The sequence below is a fragment of the Ostrinia furnacalis genome, unplaced genomic scaffold (assembly GCF_004193835.3).
Source record: "Ostrinia furnacalis isolate ACB-3 unplaced genomic scaffold, ASM419383v2 OfSCF7582, whole genome shotgun sequence".
Taxonomy (NCBI): Eukaryota; Metazoa; Arthropoda; class Insecta; order Lepidoptera; family Crambidae; genus Ostrinia; species Ostrinia furnacalis.
The window spans coordinates 637,900-657,896 of NW_021137821.1; the positions used below are offsets into that span (position 1 = coordinate 637,900).

The window sequence follows — 19,997 nt, forward strand, 5'->3', positions numbered from 1 at the left end:
ACTTTCGAGATTACATTAGGAAGTATCGTGATATTGTAATTGAATAATATTTAATGGTTAGTAAGTTAGTACTTACTAACCATTAAATATTATTCAATTATATTAAATATTACTAAGTTGCATCCGCCATTCCTGGAGCCGAAATGGAGCCATCATAGTCACGTTGAGAGGTATAGAGACCACCGCACCGGCGTCATTAATAAAGCGAAGATTAACCTAGGCCACGAGCTCAGTAATGGAGTCTGTCGCAGATGAGCTCGGTTTTTACGGCACGAGCGCCGGCCACCCGCGGAGGCGACACTTCCCCTCCTCATTATTTGTGGTTTCAATTCGCTTTTTACGACGAACGTCGCCCTCTTTGTGGCTACTCCTCTAAATTACGCTCCACCAAAAATGTCGTAATAAACCAACAGCTACAAACTAAATTAAACTCTGTACCTATAACATGACAGTTTAATTTATCTTGGCAGGCCTTCTGCTACGTCAGACCAGTGCTTGCGCAAGGTCTATATCAAAATTCATTTGTGAATGAGCGGCGATGATTAAAAAGTTTCCGTCGAGTATCAGTCGAGGGGATCTCGATGCAATTCTCGAAACAATCGGAGTTGATTCACGACAAAATGACAATTGAAATAGTAAGTACCGACAATGTTGCTTCGACTTACGTATCTATGTAATCACATACGCAAACGAGCACAAGATGTTTAATTAGGATGTAATTTCGTATTCATGGTTTGCAAAATGTGTCGCATTAAAGATAGAAAATGAATAACTTGTGTTCTTTTCTTTAGGTTTCCTTTGTTTTTTCAGAAATAAAATTCGGATTGAGCTTTGGGATTCCGGGTAAATATTTGCTTGTACATAATTATCCTGTAGATAAGTTATGACTATGTTTCAAGTTGTTTTGGATTTTAACTACATTTAACTACACCATACGAGTAGCTTTAACTATCTTATTGCGACATAATCAGTTAATTCTCAAGAAGAATTGATTCTTAAAAATATTACTTACTTACCTACTTACCATGAATTAATTTCAGATACTGCATTTTGTGGCCCCATCTGCATGCGTCTGTGTATATTAGTATATTATGACATCGGTTTGTATAAGTAAGAATTTATTTAAAATAATTTCTTCTATCTGTACCTCAATCACTGCTGACTGATGAAATGTATCTAAGTACAGTCACGGAATGAAAAGGTTCGTCAGTTTTCAAATTGATTCCTTCAACGAATCGCGAGCACATATTACCTTTTGAAACTATGTTACAGAATAATCTCGAATTAGAGAAAATAATCTTTAACTGTTCGTCAGTAAAGTTCAAAATTAGTCAGATCAAAGTTGTTGGACGATTTAACTTGTCAATAAGATTATTATGATTGATAAACTAAAACCTTCTTGTTGGTTCAACCTGCCATTATCTATTAAATAAAAAAAATACATTTTGTAACATTGCACTGATGGGATACAAAAATAAACAAGCAAAACCTTATTCGTTAGCAAACGTCATATTTATTTAGATGTGCAGCACTGTTTCTTGCACGGTTATGTTGGCAGGTTTGACTTTTACAGTACCTAGTGCAAGCGAAAACCGACACTAAGGTGACGAACCTTTTCATTCCGCGACTGTACGTACTGACTTCTTTCTGACTTTATTAGCCCCGATACGCAGCTGAATTGGACTGAATAATTCATGATATTATTATCAATTTTTCTAACCTAGGAATCGAACCCAGGACCGCCGGATCGGTGGCGTTCAAATAATTATCGTATCGTTTAACCATTATCGGGACTATTCCCACCTCTCGTTCCCACCACTGCAACTCCTGTGTAGCCAGGATCTACAGCTTGACCGCCACAAAAACCCAACCAATGAAGGTCAAGTTTGTCCCGGGGGAAAGTTAAACTGTCATTGGACCCGCAACGAAATTAATCAGAAGAACATAGGAGGAGTTCGAAATTAAGGTTCGACTTCCCTCCATTGCAAAAAATCGTTTAACCATTAGCAGTAATAAATGCATTATTGTAGATAGGTAAAGGGTATTGGGAGAGTCATTTTAGTATTTGTCTAGTTAAAGTACTAATAAGATTACCTATAATTTTATAGGAAGCTACATTTTGCAAATAACGCTGTAAGCTTACAGAAACTAATACAAGTATGGATTTTCTCTTCATTACTTTAAATATTCACCAAGTGACCCAACTTCTATTAAAATTCGGCTTCATCGCAAGAGTAGGGCTGTAGTGTAGAGTGGACACCATTTTGTGGTCACGTGATCTTTACATTTTCTTTTACTAATCCAAATTGTAATTCCTGGTTGTTCAGTTTATTATTTGTATTTACCTTCAGGGGATAGTGACCATACAGAAGTTTCTACATATTTCTCTTCGCAAATTAGGCTCTACTGAAACTTATTATCTTTAGGAAAAGAGAGCTTTTGGCGTATTTTTAATTGAATTTCTAAATTATGCTTTTCAATCTGGATTAATAGTTTCAGTGGGTGGTTAGGTAGTCCCTGTTAATAGCCAATATCCTAAAAGCAAAATACCTACGTTATGTAGGTAGGTAATGGTTAGTAATTCCTTCGTGAATTGATTTGGAATAATAATACAAATATCCACTCGGAAAAAATATATTCAATTTTTATAAAATCAATTTCAGGCATTTTTTAATTCGCACAATTTTGTACACTATACATCATAGGAATAGTTTTACAATTACCATCAATGTTAAGCCAACAAATAGCACAGGGTTCTTTTAATACATAACATTTATTATTTTTTTTATTATTCTATGTGTCAATTTCTGTCAGGAGGTATTATTAAAACATATACATTTTATTACACTTTATCTTAGCGTTGCAAGTAAATCAGTACGTGACTTTATTTTTACAATATTATGTATAATTATAGAAAATGCTACTCCACCTTGAACTTACAGTTTTTTTACAAATGGCAAATGTCTTGGGTTTGTTTTCAACATTTTGCTTCATTTAATATAAGATCCTACATGATTTAAAATTCATTATTTTTCATTCAAATAAGAACTTTTGTCATATAAAATTTTAGTTGAGTCAACGTTGCAGTACAAGTGATTACGATTATAGTTATTTCTCTTTAATATGAATATTTCTATAATAATGTAAGTACAATAAATAAATTATATTCTTCCCGTGACCTGTTTGAGGTATTATTAATAAATTATAAACTGCAATTTTGGACTAAAACAGTGATTCTACTTAATCTAATTTACCATACATTTTCTAACTATAATATGAGATAATTATATTCAATAGTTAACTATACTGTACAACACTTTGAAGTCTCACAACAAGTACGAATGCGGGGCGCATCGTAACGTCTTTTCGTAATTACATACAAGTCCACGTCACTATGATACAGTCACTATGTTTGATATGTGGTATGTACAGTGCGGGCGGGCGCGAGCGCAGCGCAGGCGCGAGGCTATCACAGGAGCGGCGAGCGGTGGTGCGGCACGGCGAGCGCCGCGCGCCCCCGTCACACGAGCGCGCTCGGCTTCACGTCCACCGAATGCTCGGGCGAGCCGCGCCCCGCGCCGCCCTCACCCTGACTGTTCTCCTCCGAGTCCGAACACGAGTCCGAGCTGCCCTTCTTCCCGCCGTTGTGCGTCTTCACGTGCTTGGCGAGGTGGTCGGAGCGCATGAACCTCTTGTTGCACACCGGGCACGCGAACCTCTTCTCGCCGGTGTGCGTGCGCAGGTGCCGCTGGAGCTCGTCCGACCTCGTGAACCGCTTCCCGCAAAATAACCAGTTACACACGAACGGCCGCTCGCCCGTGTGCCAGCGGAGATGCGCTTTTAAGTGAGACGTCTTTCCATAAACCTTCCCGCAACCAGGTATGTGACAACTATGAATATTCTTCTTCCTAAGATGCGCTCCCGCCGGACCCAATCTTTCAGCCTCTTGGCAGTTGGGGCAATCGCACGTCGCTCTTCCGGCGTAGCGTCTTTGTGATCTAGGAGATGGCGCTTGCGCGGGCGGTGCGGGAGATCCGGGCCCGTGAAGGCCGAAGGAACCTTGCGTTGGTAGGACGGATTTGTATGCATCTTGCAAAAGGTGAGGCGCGGGAGGCAATAAATGTGCTCCACCCGATAAAGAGTGTGTCAGCTGGGAGTAATCTTGTCCGGCGTAATTAGCCATCTGTCCTCCGACGTCCAGCCAGCCGCTGTGTACGTCCCACCACGTGCTGCCAACTGCTCCCACGCCGCTCATTTCGGCCGCTTTGAGGGCGCCGCTGCCGCCCCCGCCGCCCACATTGAACGGCCACGATTCGTACGGATGCCGGGAATACATTGATCCTAGACTCGCGCTCGATTCACTTTTGCCGAGGAGTTGGTCGCCAGATGAGGGAAAGTAGAGATCATTGCCGTAGGACGGCGCTGCAGCACACGAGGTGGGAGCCCGCGCGTAGGGCGCGCAGGCCGGGGGCTGCGAGCGCGGCGCCGCTCCTGAGCCGGGCGGAGAGTGGGCGCCGGGACTCTTCTTCCACGGGTGGAAGCCTTTGCCGACGGCCGCGTCCGCCAGAGGTGGCGGCGATTTACTCGACAGCTTGTTGCACTGCGCCGCCAACATCGCCAGAGGCGTGCCGCGTAAGCTCGGATGTTCCTGGAAAGACAGACGGTCAATTGTTAATTATTTCGAATGAGATAAGGGCATTCTTTATTCGGGTTTAATTAACGGAGTATGTTTAGACCGTGAGAATGGCTCTGAGACTCTTGAGTGTCGACTCAAATTTATAGCCTAATTTATATGGGAACTAATGCTGCGGCGTTCAGCCGTAGCCCGGGGCGTTGAGAAATAATATAAATAAATTATGAGAGGTTTATAGGTGGCGTATTTACAATTAGGCGTGGTGACAGCTCCCGGCCGCTACCGCAGCAGCCTCAGGACATCGTAATTAATAAACGCTGCCTACTCCATGTCGGCAGCGAGCGACCGTAAAAGTTAGCCCGAGTTTTAGTGGCACTAAACTCAATTATGCAATTCATGATCCGCCTTGTTTGCGCCCGATGGGTCAACAGAAATACAGGTTCTTAGCAGATTTCACTGCTTAGTTTTAACCATTAACATGTTAAATATATGGCGGGTAATAATAATAATTTAAACCAACCTGGCGGGTTCAATTGCCATTTTTAAGTGAAAACAAACTCTGTTCTTTTATTGAACCAAACTCGGGCACAATACGAATGTATGTACAATGCTCTGTATTAAATCTCGACATGCAAACGAGTCATAAAAACTTTCTACATAAAAGCGTAATCCGTTCGCCGTTGCTCATTTGGCGGGTTTAATAAAGGTGAGGGCAGAAGAACATCCGGCCGGATATTTCACCCCAATCCTGGGACAATGGCTCGATAAAAAAGTCCCATTGTGTAAAATAATATAATCCGGGGATCGGGACAAGGAGGGGAGCGGGGCGGCCACGCCCTTAACATTGTGATTGGCGCAGCTGTCGCACTGTGTGCACCGGCCCTAGCTTCTGCCCATCTCTGATTGAGTTTTCCCATAGTAGTTTATGGGAAAATAGCTATTTCTAATCAAATCCCACTTATTGAAAATAAGTATTTCGAATATCATCAATTTCTTAGCTAAATTATTCAAGTGCCTTATCATATTCAAATCGACATCGACTACGAAACTCTATTTTGCCTGGTTTAAGTTCATTAACACTAAAGTTCTTATTGCCTCAGTAATATTGGGGCATTTCTACTGTACGGTGTATTTTTTCTCAATTCGGTGCTAAAATTTATATTTAGTTTTTTAAGTAGTTTCAATACAAAAAAATAAATGTTACTCTATTCTGAATGTAAAAATAGCATTGTCACTAAATATTGTGAAGTGGTTTATGAGAAATGTTAAGCATCGAATTGAGAGAGCACCGAATTGAAAAAATGAATCACGGAATTGAGAAATGAATCTCCAAATATAAAAATCGCTCCGCAAACTTAGAATTGATGACATTATGAAGAAATACCTAATGTATTTCAATAATTAATATAATAAATACTTAAAACGTTTTGATATCTGATTGCTGGTCTATTAGTTAGATGGTTCATTTTAGGTTTATGTGTCTGAAATAGGTACCAATGGAATAAAACAAAAATCCTAATCAATGTGTTTAATTTTTTAATAAGGAACTATAATATTCTTAATTTTTATATATTATTTTAATTTTATTTGAATAAAACAAATGCATGCATAACACAGGGTCTCTTTGTTTATTAATTCTTAACCTTAAACATAAAACAAATATTGCAAAACCCAAGAGCTAGATTGACCTGACACTATACCGAAGATATTATATCGGACGTCAGTTTGTACACGATTAAAATGGCACTCAAATAGCTGAAATACAACAAGGCACCAGGTGTTACGACATTATAGCTGAGCTTCGCCGGTACTAAAGGCTCTACAGAAGCAGTTCAATTACGTCATTCTCGAAGAAAAATCGCCTCCGGCATGACACAGAAGTGTGGTGAGCATTATAGACTCATCTCACTTATGAGGCGTGTTTACAAACTGTTTTCGAGAGTCCTTACGAATCATCTCGCTCGCAGACTCTACGACTTCTAGTCTTCCGAACAAGCTTGTTTCCGAAAAGGCTTTAGTATTTTGGTACACACACAGGTACGCTACGGCAGATTATACAGAAGACCAAGGAGTCGCGATATCGGGGATGATATCGGAGTCATGGCCTCCGTAGAGCCTTTCAACAAGTGGGTCTCAAAATGAACATGGACAAGACAAAAATCATGTCAAATGTCCGTGTTGTACCCACTCCTCTGAAGGTTGGAGACTACACTCGAAGTTGTTGACAATTGTGTATACCTGGGACAAGAGTCCAGATAGTTAGGTCCATCTTTGAAAAAAGGTCTATCGCTGAACGCTCAACTCAGCTAAGCATCGATCGGAAAGCTTCGCTATTACNTTTGATCTAAAGACCATTATTAGTAGGCGATAACATGCATTATAACAGCTAGTCATGAAATTAATTATGCCTTGTAAAACCTCTTCATGGATATCGTTAGCCACCGCCAAAAAAGGTGGTAAGGACCTGTGCAATTATAAAGCGATTATTTGACATTTTGAGAACCACGACACCACGTGCACCCTTGATCGTTAATAGCTTCGAATTATCGCTAAAGTAATTAGGATGTGTTTATCCTTTAAGGCATGATAGGATAGTGCAATTAAGACCTATATCGTGGATACTTATTCATACATGTACTGTTTATAATAAAGATTGAAAGTTACGAACTTTAACGAGACACTCAAGTTTTACTCGATAGGTGTCGCTACTTGTTCCATATCTATCTGTTGTAAAGAAATATATAAAAACATCTAAATACCTACTTAAAATGAAACTTAATAAGAACTTAATTAAGTATGAGTATACAATTTTTAAAAAAAGCTTGAGTGAGCTTTGTATAATATGTATATCATGTCTAGTGGATGTAGAGTCAAATGTAATAAGCACACGAGAAAAATCTATTGACCAACGTATAAAATTTAGTTTAAAGTTTAACCACACCACCACCACGTAACATATACGAGTATGTACATTAAAATATCTCGCAGAGCATAACAAGAATAAAGAAGCTCATTTTTTCACTCGCGGTTTGAAGATTAAGACGTAAATAAGATCAAAGAACTGAATATGAATATACACTACATACAAAATTCATATGAAGTCATATGTAGCGATAATTACGCTCAGTTCCATGAGACGTTCGGTCAAATAGAAATAATGGTGCGCCCGCGCTATCGCCGCCATCTTTAGTCGCTAGGGTTACCGACTCTATACTTTAAACAATAGAAGGAAAATAGTTTTCATATACAAATTGTGATGAGGTCTATAGGTACATACGTAAGTCTATCTATGGAGTCGTAAATTGATATTAAACTTTGACAATATGTGATTGTTTTCTCAATAGGGTTATAGCTTAATCAAATTTTAATAAAGTCTGAATTTTGGAAAAATACTAAAAAAGTAAGTTTGGACTAACAAAAGTCTGTAAAATAGTATTTCATCAACTATTTTAGAGGCAGTATTATAATAAAATATGAACCGAGAAAATAATTTTGATCGGATTGGCAACCCTTTCCGTTGCTATGGCCGCTCAATTACCTCGACGACAATTATAATTAACATAAAAAAATAATAAAAACCCTCAAATAGTAGCACTTATGATCGGCGGCTGTGACTTTGTTGAAGGAAAGATTGATAACTGGAGATCCCGCATAATACACTTCCGGCGCGTAAGTAATAGAAGATTCATGTTGTTTGATAGTTCTGTGTCTTTAAATGGCGACTGTTTTATTTACTAAAGCCATAGTAGATAGGACAAAATAGTAATTTGTATTTAGAAGGCAATCATAGAATCATACTTATCGTCTGTCATTAACAAAATAGAAGTTCTATACAACAGTAATCATATCGAATCGATTTCCTCACTCCAACAAGTTATTATCTTCATACTGTAATAAAAGTCTAAAAGTCGCTGTTTTACAAAATCCACACCTCACAAGCTCGAAGCAATTTGGGTATAATAGCGTTAGTTGTAGTTCCGACGTGAGACGCGATGCGTCGTCACGGCCGGCATAATTACTCCAAGCATTATGCTCCATTTGGGCAGAGTGAGGCCGAAAGCCGAAAGCCGAACCAGACCAGTGATATCGAGTAATTGGTCGTCAACCCGCCGGAGATTGGATCAAAGTGTGGATGACGCCTCGCCGGCGCCAACCGCCGCATTACAATGTTGATGGCCTTTTCCTTGTCAAAAATGACGAAGATCTTTGTCGTAAAAAATACGAGACGAAATAAAACGAGATTACCTAATGCGAGCACAAAATTGTAGTATCACAGGTCAGGTAGGCAGCGGCGAAATGCTGAGGCTTCTCTGACCGTACTTAACAGAAGGTACTTTTGGCTACGTGTTTAGAAAACCACAATATGTCACTTGCATGTAAACATTATTGTATTTACGAGTATTGCAGCTTTTTGGATTTTACAGGATATTCAGTATTATAATTATTATAATCATTGCTCACTTTTAAGAAGTCTATAATATTGTCTAGTTTAGTAGAATATCTATGGTTATAAGTCTTAATGTAAGTAGACCAAACTGCAATCAAATTAGTTGCAAATAATAATTGGCCTCTGATACAAATCAGGAATAATGAAGTACCTACTTTGCTCCATAATTCGTAGCAACTTTGCTACGGTGTTTATTAATTTCGTAGCAATCAACCGGATTAAATCTGTAATTGATGTTATTCTGTCAATAATGTCGGTACGAATTATTTTGAATTTGAATTTGAAAGGAGGCCGGATATATCTGTGGCTAAGTGTATCGGAGTACAGAAGGCGGCACGTTAAGCTAATCATTGTGAGGTCTTATGTTGTAGCAATAAGGGTGAGTTTGCAACAAAAATGTGTAGTCTGATATGCTGTCATCTGTACTTAATAGCAGGCGGGGTAGACTACGATTAAATAACGCGGCTCTATCAATATTGCACAACGCTGTCTCATGAGAGCATACCTACTTTTAATTACGGCTATTAATTTTAGATTACATTCATTCGAAATTATCTTACTATGATCGTAATGATCCTTGAATGGTCTACTATCACAAGGCATTTTGACATAGACGAATATCTTAATTTGACTCTAGACACAGCCATGAAATAGATATTCATAAAACTTAATTAGTCAGTCTAAATCATAGTCTAGAATACAGCTTCGATTATAATGTTTATGCATTCAAAGTTAAACTTTAAACGCACTTTACCGATTCCATTTCAAGTTACTCGCTTTGACGAGGAAAATTAATTCCCAAGATTAATCATGAGCCGATCGTAATTATTTATTTGAACTGAAACCATTTGATAACGGACACGATAAATGACCGCGTGAAAATAGTAGAGTAAAATAATTAAATTAACGTGAGAAGCAATAAATCGCGATAATTGGAGGTGGTACCCGTTGCCAACTGCTGATGATATTGAAAAAGCGNAAAATGCGCTGTTTTCGACCCTATTCGTATTGGGATAAGAATTTTATAACATATACTGTAAGTATGGAGGTAGATGGAAGAGAGTAAGAGCCGGCGTGGCGCAGATTGGATAATTTTAAATTATCTACCAAAATTATGATGAACCAAAATGAATATTCAAGCGAAACGCTTAGCTCTGACCGTGTTATTAAGATGATCGTGAAGTAGTTATCGACCAAATTGTATTTCATAAAACTCATAACTATACTTATGAGCTAATATTTTTGGACAACGCGTTATTGAAAATGATAAAACTAATCATCGTCTCACGGTATCAATATTTAAATTAGATGATAATGCCTGTAATAAGAATACCTAACTTTAGAATCACTTTAGGTAGAAGTGGTCTCTATACCTTTAGCCACATGTATTTTATCAGTTTGGTGCATTACATACGTTATGCATATAAATTCAAACGAATATAATATGTAAGATACCTATTGACTGAATTGTGACATATAAAAAGTTGCATGTTAAAAGCTAGTGATATTGTAATATAAATTACTGACTATTATTCGTTTAAATATTCAACATAAATAAGTGATTAATATGTCTCTGTATTTACATTTTTAGTGCATCAAGCCGTTGTAGGCATTAGCAAACTTATGAATAAACAATAAATGCTGTCGTATTAATGACACATATAGTTTATATCAGTTTAGCTAGATAGGTATACGTAAATAAAGTCGAGCAATGCCAAGCAGGTATTAGAATTTTAATAGATTAAAAATACTGTATTAATAATATCATGTTTAATCTCCACAGGTAACGCAGCAAGATGGCCTCCAAATGCCCTCCAGCAAGGTAGAGTATAGACTCCAAGATAAAGTGGCTGATAGAGACAGCTGAGCTGACCACGGCGGCATGTCAAGGTAGGTAAACATTATACATCACATTTGATTCCAATTGGGCCATTTCAAAAAATGTTATGTGCCAAATCCAAACCATACATAGTATTTTGTGATAATTATAAAAATCAGCAAAGGTAAAAATATAACAAAAGTGGTGAAAGATTTTTTTTAATTTTGCCTCTACTTTTATGTCATTATACGTTCAAAGCTCTTTCTATGTTCTTTGCGTGAAAAGCTTTTGAGTGTTACGACTTAATTCCAAGATCGTTATTTGAATATGAACATATCGTTAAAATAGTTTGTTAAAGCGCAGTCCACACTAGATCGGCTCGGCGCTTCACATTCCAGCCGTAATTCATTCGGTGGATTAACCGAGAGCAAATTGCCGATGGCTAATTGTGCAATTACGACATTATCGACTCAATTCCGGGTGAAACAGTACGCGCCGCAAGGGCGCCTGGCTCCATTCTAATGCAAACTACGCAGCATCGTTAGTTCATTTTGACTTTTGAGACTGCCAATGTGTTAACAAAGTGTGAGGGTTGCCAAAATTCATAGAGAGTAAAAGACAGTGTCTTTTTAATTACCGGTGTTCATTTTGACTTTTGAGACTGCCAATGTGCTCACAAAAAGGGTGTAAGGGACGAGTCGCCAAAATTCATACAAGGCACAGAGCAATGATTTTAGATTAAACTCACTGGAATTTTTGACTAACTCACTGGAAACAAGGTTCCTACATTTTTGGTTTTATTTTCCCTTATGAAATGCTTGTAATTAAATCAAAGATTGACTGAAAAGAAATAGCATTAATTTAGGTTCACATTTTGTACTCTGACCAAAATTGTTAAAAGCTACGTAGAACTGTGAAACAGTTAAACCTGAAAAAAACTTATTTTCCGAAAGGAAAAATCTAGTATTTTTATAGATGTATAAATATCTTTTTCAACTAAGTTATAACTTTAATCTACGACAATTTGAGGCCAACTGTGTCAACTTACATTTTCAAATCGACCCTTTGAAAATGCTCTGCGTGAGCACCCCTCTACTCTATTCTAATGCTAAGCAACACACGGTCACAATTTATGGCATATTGTTGGTTTTGACTATGACGTCTGCCTGTAACTAATTATGCCACTTCTGATTTCTGTAAGTGGCTGAATGAACATTTAGAATTAGAAGAAAATTTTAGTACTATTTTGATTATTTGAATCAGAATCACCATTTATTTGCATTAAATTATTTATTTATTTATTTAAGCCAGTACTTTAGACTTTAACTTTGTAAAGCTTAGGTAGTATTTTGATGAGGTTAGGTTTGCCATGAGTATTCAAGATAAAACAGTCCTATGAGAGCACTTTTTATTAGTGATTGGAATTGAAATTGATTTATACTTACTTACTGACTGTAAATTAATTTAACGCCTAAGTATCAGCTACTCAAAATTTTCAACAACGGAAACTCGACCAAGTCGATAGTGCCCTAATATCGTTAAGGGTGTTTGTCCCAGCCCAATTATAGTTAAAGTAAGGATGTAACTCGAATTTCAAAATAATTCGTCGTAGTAATTAGTCGAAGCGAAGGGTTTTGTCTATCACTCGACACCATCGGGGGAGCGACCGATAACTGCCTGAATAATGACGCGTATACACAACTACTTATAAATAGATCTACTTTCCTGTGACAAATTATATAAAATTATGACTTTTTTATGACAATACTAGCTGACCCGGCGAACTTCGTACCGCCTTAGCGTAGAGATTTTCTTAATATTTTTTTCCGTAAGAACCATTCTTGGACTTCCACAAACATTCAAAAAAAAGAATTATCGAAATCGGTTCAGCCGTTCACACGTGATGCCGTGACAACGCGAAACGGGTTTCATTTTTATATATATGACAATATGTAAGTAAGGGCCTAATGGAAGAGGTCACTGCCTTCTATATCATCAGCATCTGCCTATCTTGTAAAAAGGGGTGAAATGTAAAAAATTAAAACTGCCTAAGCATTTCCATAGGGTGTCTTTTTATGTATGGATAAAAAAATTGATTGATTCTACAGCTCAAATGCAAAAAATTTCCTCAATAGAAGGAAGTGCAAATCTTAAAAAAAAAAATTCATACAAATGTTCATCAAAAGTCTTTTTCACGTAAGATGATCCGTATGACACTTCAAGGTTTCCATATTAAGCATACTACATAATCTACATATATATATAAAAATGAAACCCGTTTCGCGTTGTCACGGCATCACGTGTGAACGGCTGAACCGATTTCGATAATTCTTTTTTTTAAATGTTTGTGGAAGTCCAAGGATGGTTCTTACGGAAAAAAATATTAAGAAAATCTCTACGCTAAGGCGGTACGAAGTTCGCCGGGTCAGCTAGTATGCAGAATAGTTTTGAAAAAATATTTGTATTTTGTTAGCAATATTATAATAAAAAAATTTAACTACTTGTCTTGAAATATTAGTAAAATCTGAGTCTATTGATTATATTTTAATTAAATACGATGTAAAAATATAAATTGTTACAATAATATTTGTAATTAAAAAAACATGTTTTTTGTTAAATAACACCTATACAAAATATTTCTCTAAAATTAGGTTTTACTACCTCTTAGAAAAAAATCGTTAGATAAATCGCTATGGTTTAGTTATGTGACATCTCTATAACTTTCAAACTCAAATCTTAGGTGAAAAAGACTATAATCAATCAGCCAATTAGTATGGGGACGTAAATTTTTTTTTAAAATTTCGATATTGTTTCTATAGGAATGTTGTTGCATTTGAGAAATAGAGTCAATACTTTTTGTTTGATCCATACTTAAAAAGTATTCACCGGAGCAAGTGTAACTCAAAAAATGCAAGATTTTATTTAAAACTTTTTTTTCATAAAGCTGAAAATGTTACATAAATGACATTGATATAAAAAGATTTAATTCCTAATCCTATGATGCTATCTAAGAGTATCATCAGAGATGACGATGAGAAAACTGCTTTGTTACGATAAAGTAAATGTATCCAGTACAACACTAATTACAGTAACTGAGTTCTTTGCCATTTCGATCAATGAAAAGTCACACTTCCCTTGATTCATTAAAGTTTTCAAGTCCGGTGTCGTAAAACGTAAAAATGAATCATGGATTAAGTAAAAGATAATGACGTAACGACATTATTTGTACATTAGGAGGCGTACGCACACGCGACCGTCAGTCGACTGAAACGTCCACTAGATTGCATGCAAATAACACTAATTAATGATATCATTAGGAAGCCGTGGAGGTTATTAGGAAAGGATGTTTGTGATACGTGTAATTAATTGATGAAGACATATAGGTGCTTTAATTTAACTCACTGAAAATGAATAAAATGAAAATATTTCATTAAATTAACACTTTTAAATTACAAATTAATGTGCAACTCTCGTAAAAGGCTGTGTCAAACAGTTTCTTAGTTTTAAGTTATTATGGTAGTCGTAGGCTACTTTATTTTTGAAAATGTCATGAACATAAATAATTACCTATACTTATTCCACGAAATAAGTAAAAAGGAACATGTTGATATAGGTATCTCTCTCCTACTCCGAGGCAAAATGAGATCTTTGAAAATTGTATTTACATTTTGAATTACAAAATCCTGAAAATGTTGTTTACTCTATATTTCAACTTATTGCCTGATGACCTCGAAATGAGTGAAAATCCCTCACTATATTAGATACAGACGTGAAAGCTAGTGGTGGTTAAAAGAAATACGGGAACATAATAACAAAATGTAGTTTTTAAACGTCGGTACGTGTGCGCGAACTTATTTTCCAGGACTCAATTCAATAGGTTGACCTTTTACTTCGCTTTCCAAAATATTATGTTGAACATGACAAGGTAACGGTGTTCTTTGAGGAGAAATTTCAGCTGGTTTACGCTGACGTGCGCTGTTTAAAACTACCTTTTCTCAATAGATTAGGCAAGACACCGCACTACTAATGGGTAAAGATGAAACTTATCAAAGCACAGAGCATTGTGACCACAACCTTATCCAAATAGCAAAACTTGAAATCGCACATCAACGCACCATGTGAATGTGACTACAGCTTTACATCGATGGCAAGGCGAACCGCGTAGTGTGACCGCGTCCTTAGTCGCATCAATTGGGCGGCGGGCAAGGCGTGAAACCGCGCTAGTTAGCAGGCGGTCATTAGGGCTGCGGCCACATGGCACAGCGCCTCCAATTGAGCCGAAACAAATTATTTATTTAAATGGAAATCACCTTTGGGCACAGGGGAGCTTATCGACCGAAGTTACGGTTACGGTTACGGTTACGTTAAGTTTTGTAAGGCTCGAAGCTACTTTCATATCAAACTCGATCCCGAATCAAAATTAAATAATACAACAATCCGTATAACAAAATAACGCTCTGAACTCGATTCAATCTAGCTTTATGGATTGTGCCCTGTGATTGGTCGAAATATTTTTATATGCATCCAATCGATAGCTTCAATCAATGCTTGAAATAAAATCGAGCTTTCAGCTTCATTCCGAAATACATACACCGTAAAGATTTAATCAAAACTGCATAATAATAAATAAAACATTCATCAGAGTTAGTGAGACGTAATTTTGTTTAATATTTTCAATCAATTTTTAACACAAAAAATAGATTGACTATTTTGTCGCCCATATGTGTTTAATTTTGTAGCGCAGGTCGACATATGCGAGCGTTAGGGGCGCTTTTTGTAGACGCTACACTGTTATGGTCTATTGCAGGACGGCAGCTTTAGAAATATAAACCTGAAAGTGGTCAGTTTAAGTTTTTTAACACCTTCCAGCTCGACCACCCATCTTGACATAATGTTTTCTTCACAGAAAAACTGTGTTGATCTACATCACTATGGTCAGTGCACACTAAGGCTGGGTTGCACCATCTTACTTTAACTTTGACAAATGTCAAAAATCTGTCAAACTCCGTACAAAAACCACCGGTTATCGATATAGTTACGGTCAAAGTTAGGTGGTGCAGCTCAGCCTAAGTAACATGATACAACTCTTTAAATATATCTCTAAAACAAACTCTACAAGGTTCTCACTGCTGAAGTGTTGAATGTAAATGCGGTGAGAGCTTTACAACGCAGTCTGCAACTAATGACTACATGCTTCTTTAACAGGATTTGTTTGAATTGCTTAGTTGCAATCCCAAAAAAGTAAAATAGCAAATCAAGCTAGACAGGAAATACATGGACTTCATTATCTTTTCTTAATAATGAAAATGGACTTTGTCGTAGAAGAATTAAAGCTGTATAGAGAAACATGTACTGCATCATTGGTGAGTCACATTCCTTCGCTAGATTAAACTATGAAATCAAATTACACAGTTTTGTTGACATATAAGTCAATAAATATTATAATGTCCAAGTTTCTGCTTTCTACTTTCTAATACTTCATGCATATGTATTAGCATTTCGAGTTACGCACAGGTTTCTAGGAAAACATTAGGTGATTGAGGAAAAAACACTATCTACTTATAAAGTTACTTTGCATGTTTTTTTAATCGCAGCACTAATCAAATTAATAACGCTATTCAAATACAATCTAAGTTTAACAATCATGATAGTGAAACGGTTGAAGACCAATAGCAAATAATGAAAATAAAGCTTCGTTTGTGTGTTAGGCATCAAAATAAAAAAGATAAAACATTTAGTGAGAGCGATCAAAACAAAAGCAAACCTAAACATCTCGAGATATGCAATGTAAGCAACATGTAAAGCAAGAACACACAATGTATTGTTGGAAATACGTATGCAAATCGAAACACGGCAATACGAGTTCTAATGAGCGTGTTCTAAGGCCGGGTAATGCGAGCTCAAATTTGATAACCGATGAAATCGTGTGGTAATGTGCGGCGCGTCCGACACCCGCCCCGGGCGCGGTCGCTCCGACTCGGCTTTATTGTGTCTAGCCCCAGCTTAAAATAAGCTTGGATTTTTAACTGCGTTTTTATGTCAGGTTGATGCGAGTTCACGGAGTTTGGCGTGGGTTTTAAGGGTCATTATATCAGGGCGTGATCATGTGATGTTATGAGCACTTGATTACTCACATGAAAATCGATTTTTTCTTTTGCCGTGGAAGAAATTTTGGAAAACACAATCGATCCGATCGCATATTTCGAACGCTAAAAACTTTATGAAAGCGTCTCAAAAGGATTCAACTCCATACTTTTTCGTGGAAATTAGATTGGCCTAATGCCTAATGGCATAATTAACGATACGACGAAACACTTCTCGTCTGATTGTTTTCATACAAAATTGTCGAGCAATATTTTGCGTGTCGGAATTTGCTCCAAAATGTTGGAGTGACGGTCGACCTTCACCGCCGTCAGATAATAGGAGCACCAATTTGTTAAACCAGTTCCAGTAAGGAAAAAAACGATCGACCGCCGAATCGAAACAAGGGACCCCCTTCTCCGGGCCTTTGTTCTGTCTCATTGTAACATGCCATCTTTGTATCAACTGTTTTTGAAAACAACAATGTATCTGATATCCAGTATGGGACGTGTAGGGTTGCAACGTATCGACCGCCATTGGGTTAATATAGACTTCTCATATTAAGCGAGTAAAGCTGCAAACACACAAACAAAAGCTCTGCTTATGTGTGAATTGATTACTTCAATAATAATAATTGAAGGAAGGTGACAGACTGTAGTAAGAAGAAGAAAAACAAACTCATAAAACTTATTTATATTATGTAAGTGAGCTTTTAAAAAGCTTTTACACGTCCCAGTAGGTATTACTTTAACCCTAGTGGTAGGGTTCTTCTTCTCAGCACTGTCCCATTTATTGTACCGAAGAGTGGTTTTCGGTACAATAAATGGGACAGTGCTGAAAAGAAGCAGCGCATGAAACTCAGTAAACCAGATGAGTCTGTAAAGGTTTTTAAGTACATTTAGAACAGTAACTAATAGTGAGATATATGTATAGAGAGGGATCAGTTCAAGGTCACTCGCGAATGCTGCGCGTTGCGTGCGCCGTCCACCGCCGACGGCCCCGCGTCTCTCCGCCGACACTTCCAAGAAAACGTCGTTAAACTCACGTATTTTTGGTAGCAACTTAATGCCAGTAATTTCCACTGAAATTATAATAATTAGCTCCATTTATACGATAGTAACAAACAAATAAAATGGTTGAAACACATCGCCGCGGGCGGGGCGGCTCGCTCGTTTCATGCCATCAACTCGCCCGCCTGTCGATTTGATACGAAAATTGAGAATTCCGTAGGCGACCCGTTTCCTATTCGCCCACGCCACGCTATTTCACTCCACGTCTAAACTCCACCACGATAATGCTCATGTTATGAACCACGACGACAAACGATAGCATCGATATTTTTTGAACAGAAAAAGGCGTGTCTTCGAAAACCACAACGACACATGTCACTACGTATCGAACGCAATTAGTTGACATTTAATCAAGTACAGTCGCCTCCGTAACGGCGTAAATGTTCCGATGGATGCGGCTCTGTAATTTTCTACGACTTCTGTTTCACATTTTTTTACATTTAACTAATTGAAGGCGTAGGATATTAATTGCTGAGAAAATTACCGGCACACAGGCCCCGGGGGTCTAAACCACAAAGACTTCACAACGGCATAGCGCAGTCGACTCATAAAAACGAACAATTATTATGCACTCAAGTATTTATTTCCAATTATACCTACCGGAGACTATCATTTCTACAATATTTCTTATTCATAACTGTGGTGATTGCTCTTCCTCGACTAATTACGTTGATGCGAGTGCGTAGATTCCGATATCGTAAACGAAACATTGGAGAATGAGTTGTTGCCGGCAACAATAGCAACAATTAGATTATAAAGCGAAACACTATAATTTGGCGTCGCAATAAGCGAGGTGGTGAGGAACAATCGCGGAGATAGCGATTACGGCGTCGAGAGTTCAATCGTCACGTAGTTACGGGCGGCGGAAGAACAAAGCGATGGATCAAACAATTGAACGGCCACAAAAAGTCCCATAATTCAATTTGCATCCCGCTAGATGAATGTAATCGCCAGTAAGACTGCGAGTACGGTTAGCGGCCGCGGGCGGCGCGTACCCTGAGAACGGCTTTCGCCACTTTTCAACACTTCGCCGAATCGATTACCGGGCTCTTGGGTTTCTTTCCGTGATTTTGCCTATTATATTGTTTCGATTACACTTCGTTTTATTGCTATTGAGTTGTCATGACAACGGTTCGACACGCTCTTGGGCGTATCTGTATAAAACGTTATGCGAGATGTTATATTATGGTGCTTATTGTTTCTGGGAGTGATTTATATCATAAAGTACATACTAATTTACGATTGTTTTGTAAGTGCAGTGACTAAAAATTGTTTCAAAATAACGTCACTTCAATGTACCTACCTACTTGAAAAATAAAATTGACCACTATAAATGTGTTTTAACAATCTTTTAGTTGAAGCTTTTTGGTGTCATATTGCGTTGGTTTTTCCACAACGGAGCTTCCTTTCCCACAGGCAAGCGCAGGCTTGAACTGCATTAATTAGATGCTATCAGTCTATTTACAATGTAACTAAATATCAAAATCATATTGTATTCCAATAAAGAAATAAAAACCCAAGTAGACTATACTGAAAAACTCGGGCACCAGTATCGGTTACGGCGTCGACAGCGTCGCGGTGACTCGCGCATTATTATGATAATGCCGCGGCCTCGTCCGACACAATTGAATTAGCATGCCGCGATGGCCGCAGCGGGCGGTCTCTGCCACGCGACCACCAAAACACTGGCTAGCCTATGAACCAGATTTTTGTAACTACGCTTTGAATCTAGTGACTCTACGAGCCCCATTTTGTACTAAAATGCTTGCAGTCTTAGTAGTTGTCTAGAAAACTCATGTTCGCTGTGCTATGTGAGTGTGTGAGTATATTTCAGTGGTTATTATAACACCAGAGGCTGTCGTGAAAGGTGCTTCTCACTCATCTCCCGATAATATTTAGTCACGCGGTTCCCAACATTTTAAAAGTTTTAAAGCTAATTAGTTTTTT

The 19,997-nt window shown here is 37.7% G+C and overlaps 1 protein-coding gene across 6 annotated transcripts in view; it reads right to left on the minus strand.

The window, feature by feature from the left end:
- Window positions 1-2,682: 2,682 nt before the first annotated feature.
- Sp1 (transcription factor Sp8) overlaps window positions 2,683-19,997 on the minus strand; it is a 93,615-nt gene continuing 76,300 nt past the window's right edge. For all 6 annotated transcript variants that reach the window (XM_028321819.1, XM_028321818.1, XM_028321820.1 and 3 more), the window contains one exon: window positions 2,683-4,648. In XM_028321819.1, coding sequence (XP_028177620.1) covers window positions 3,521-4,648 — 1,128 coding nt within the window. In that variant the 3' untranslated portion in view covers window positions 2,683-3,520. The remainder of the gene's footprint in view (window positions 4,649-19,997) is intronic.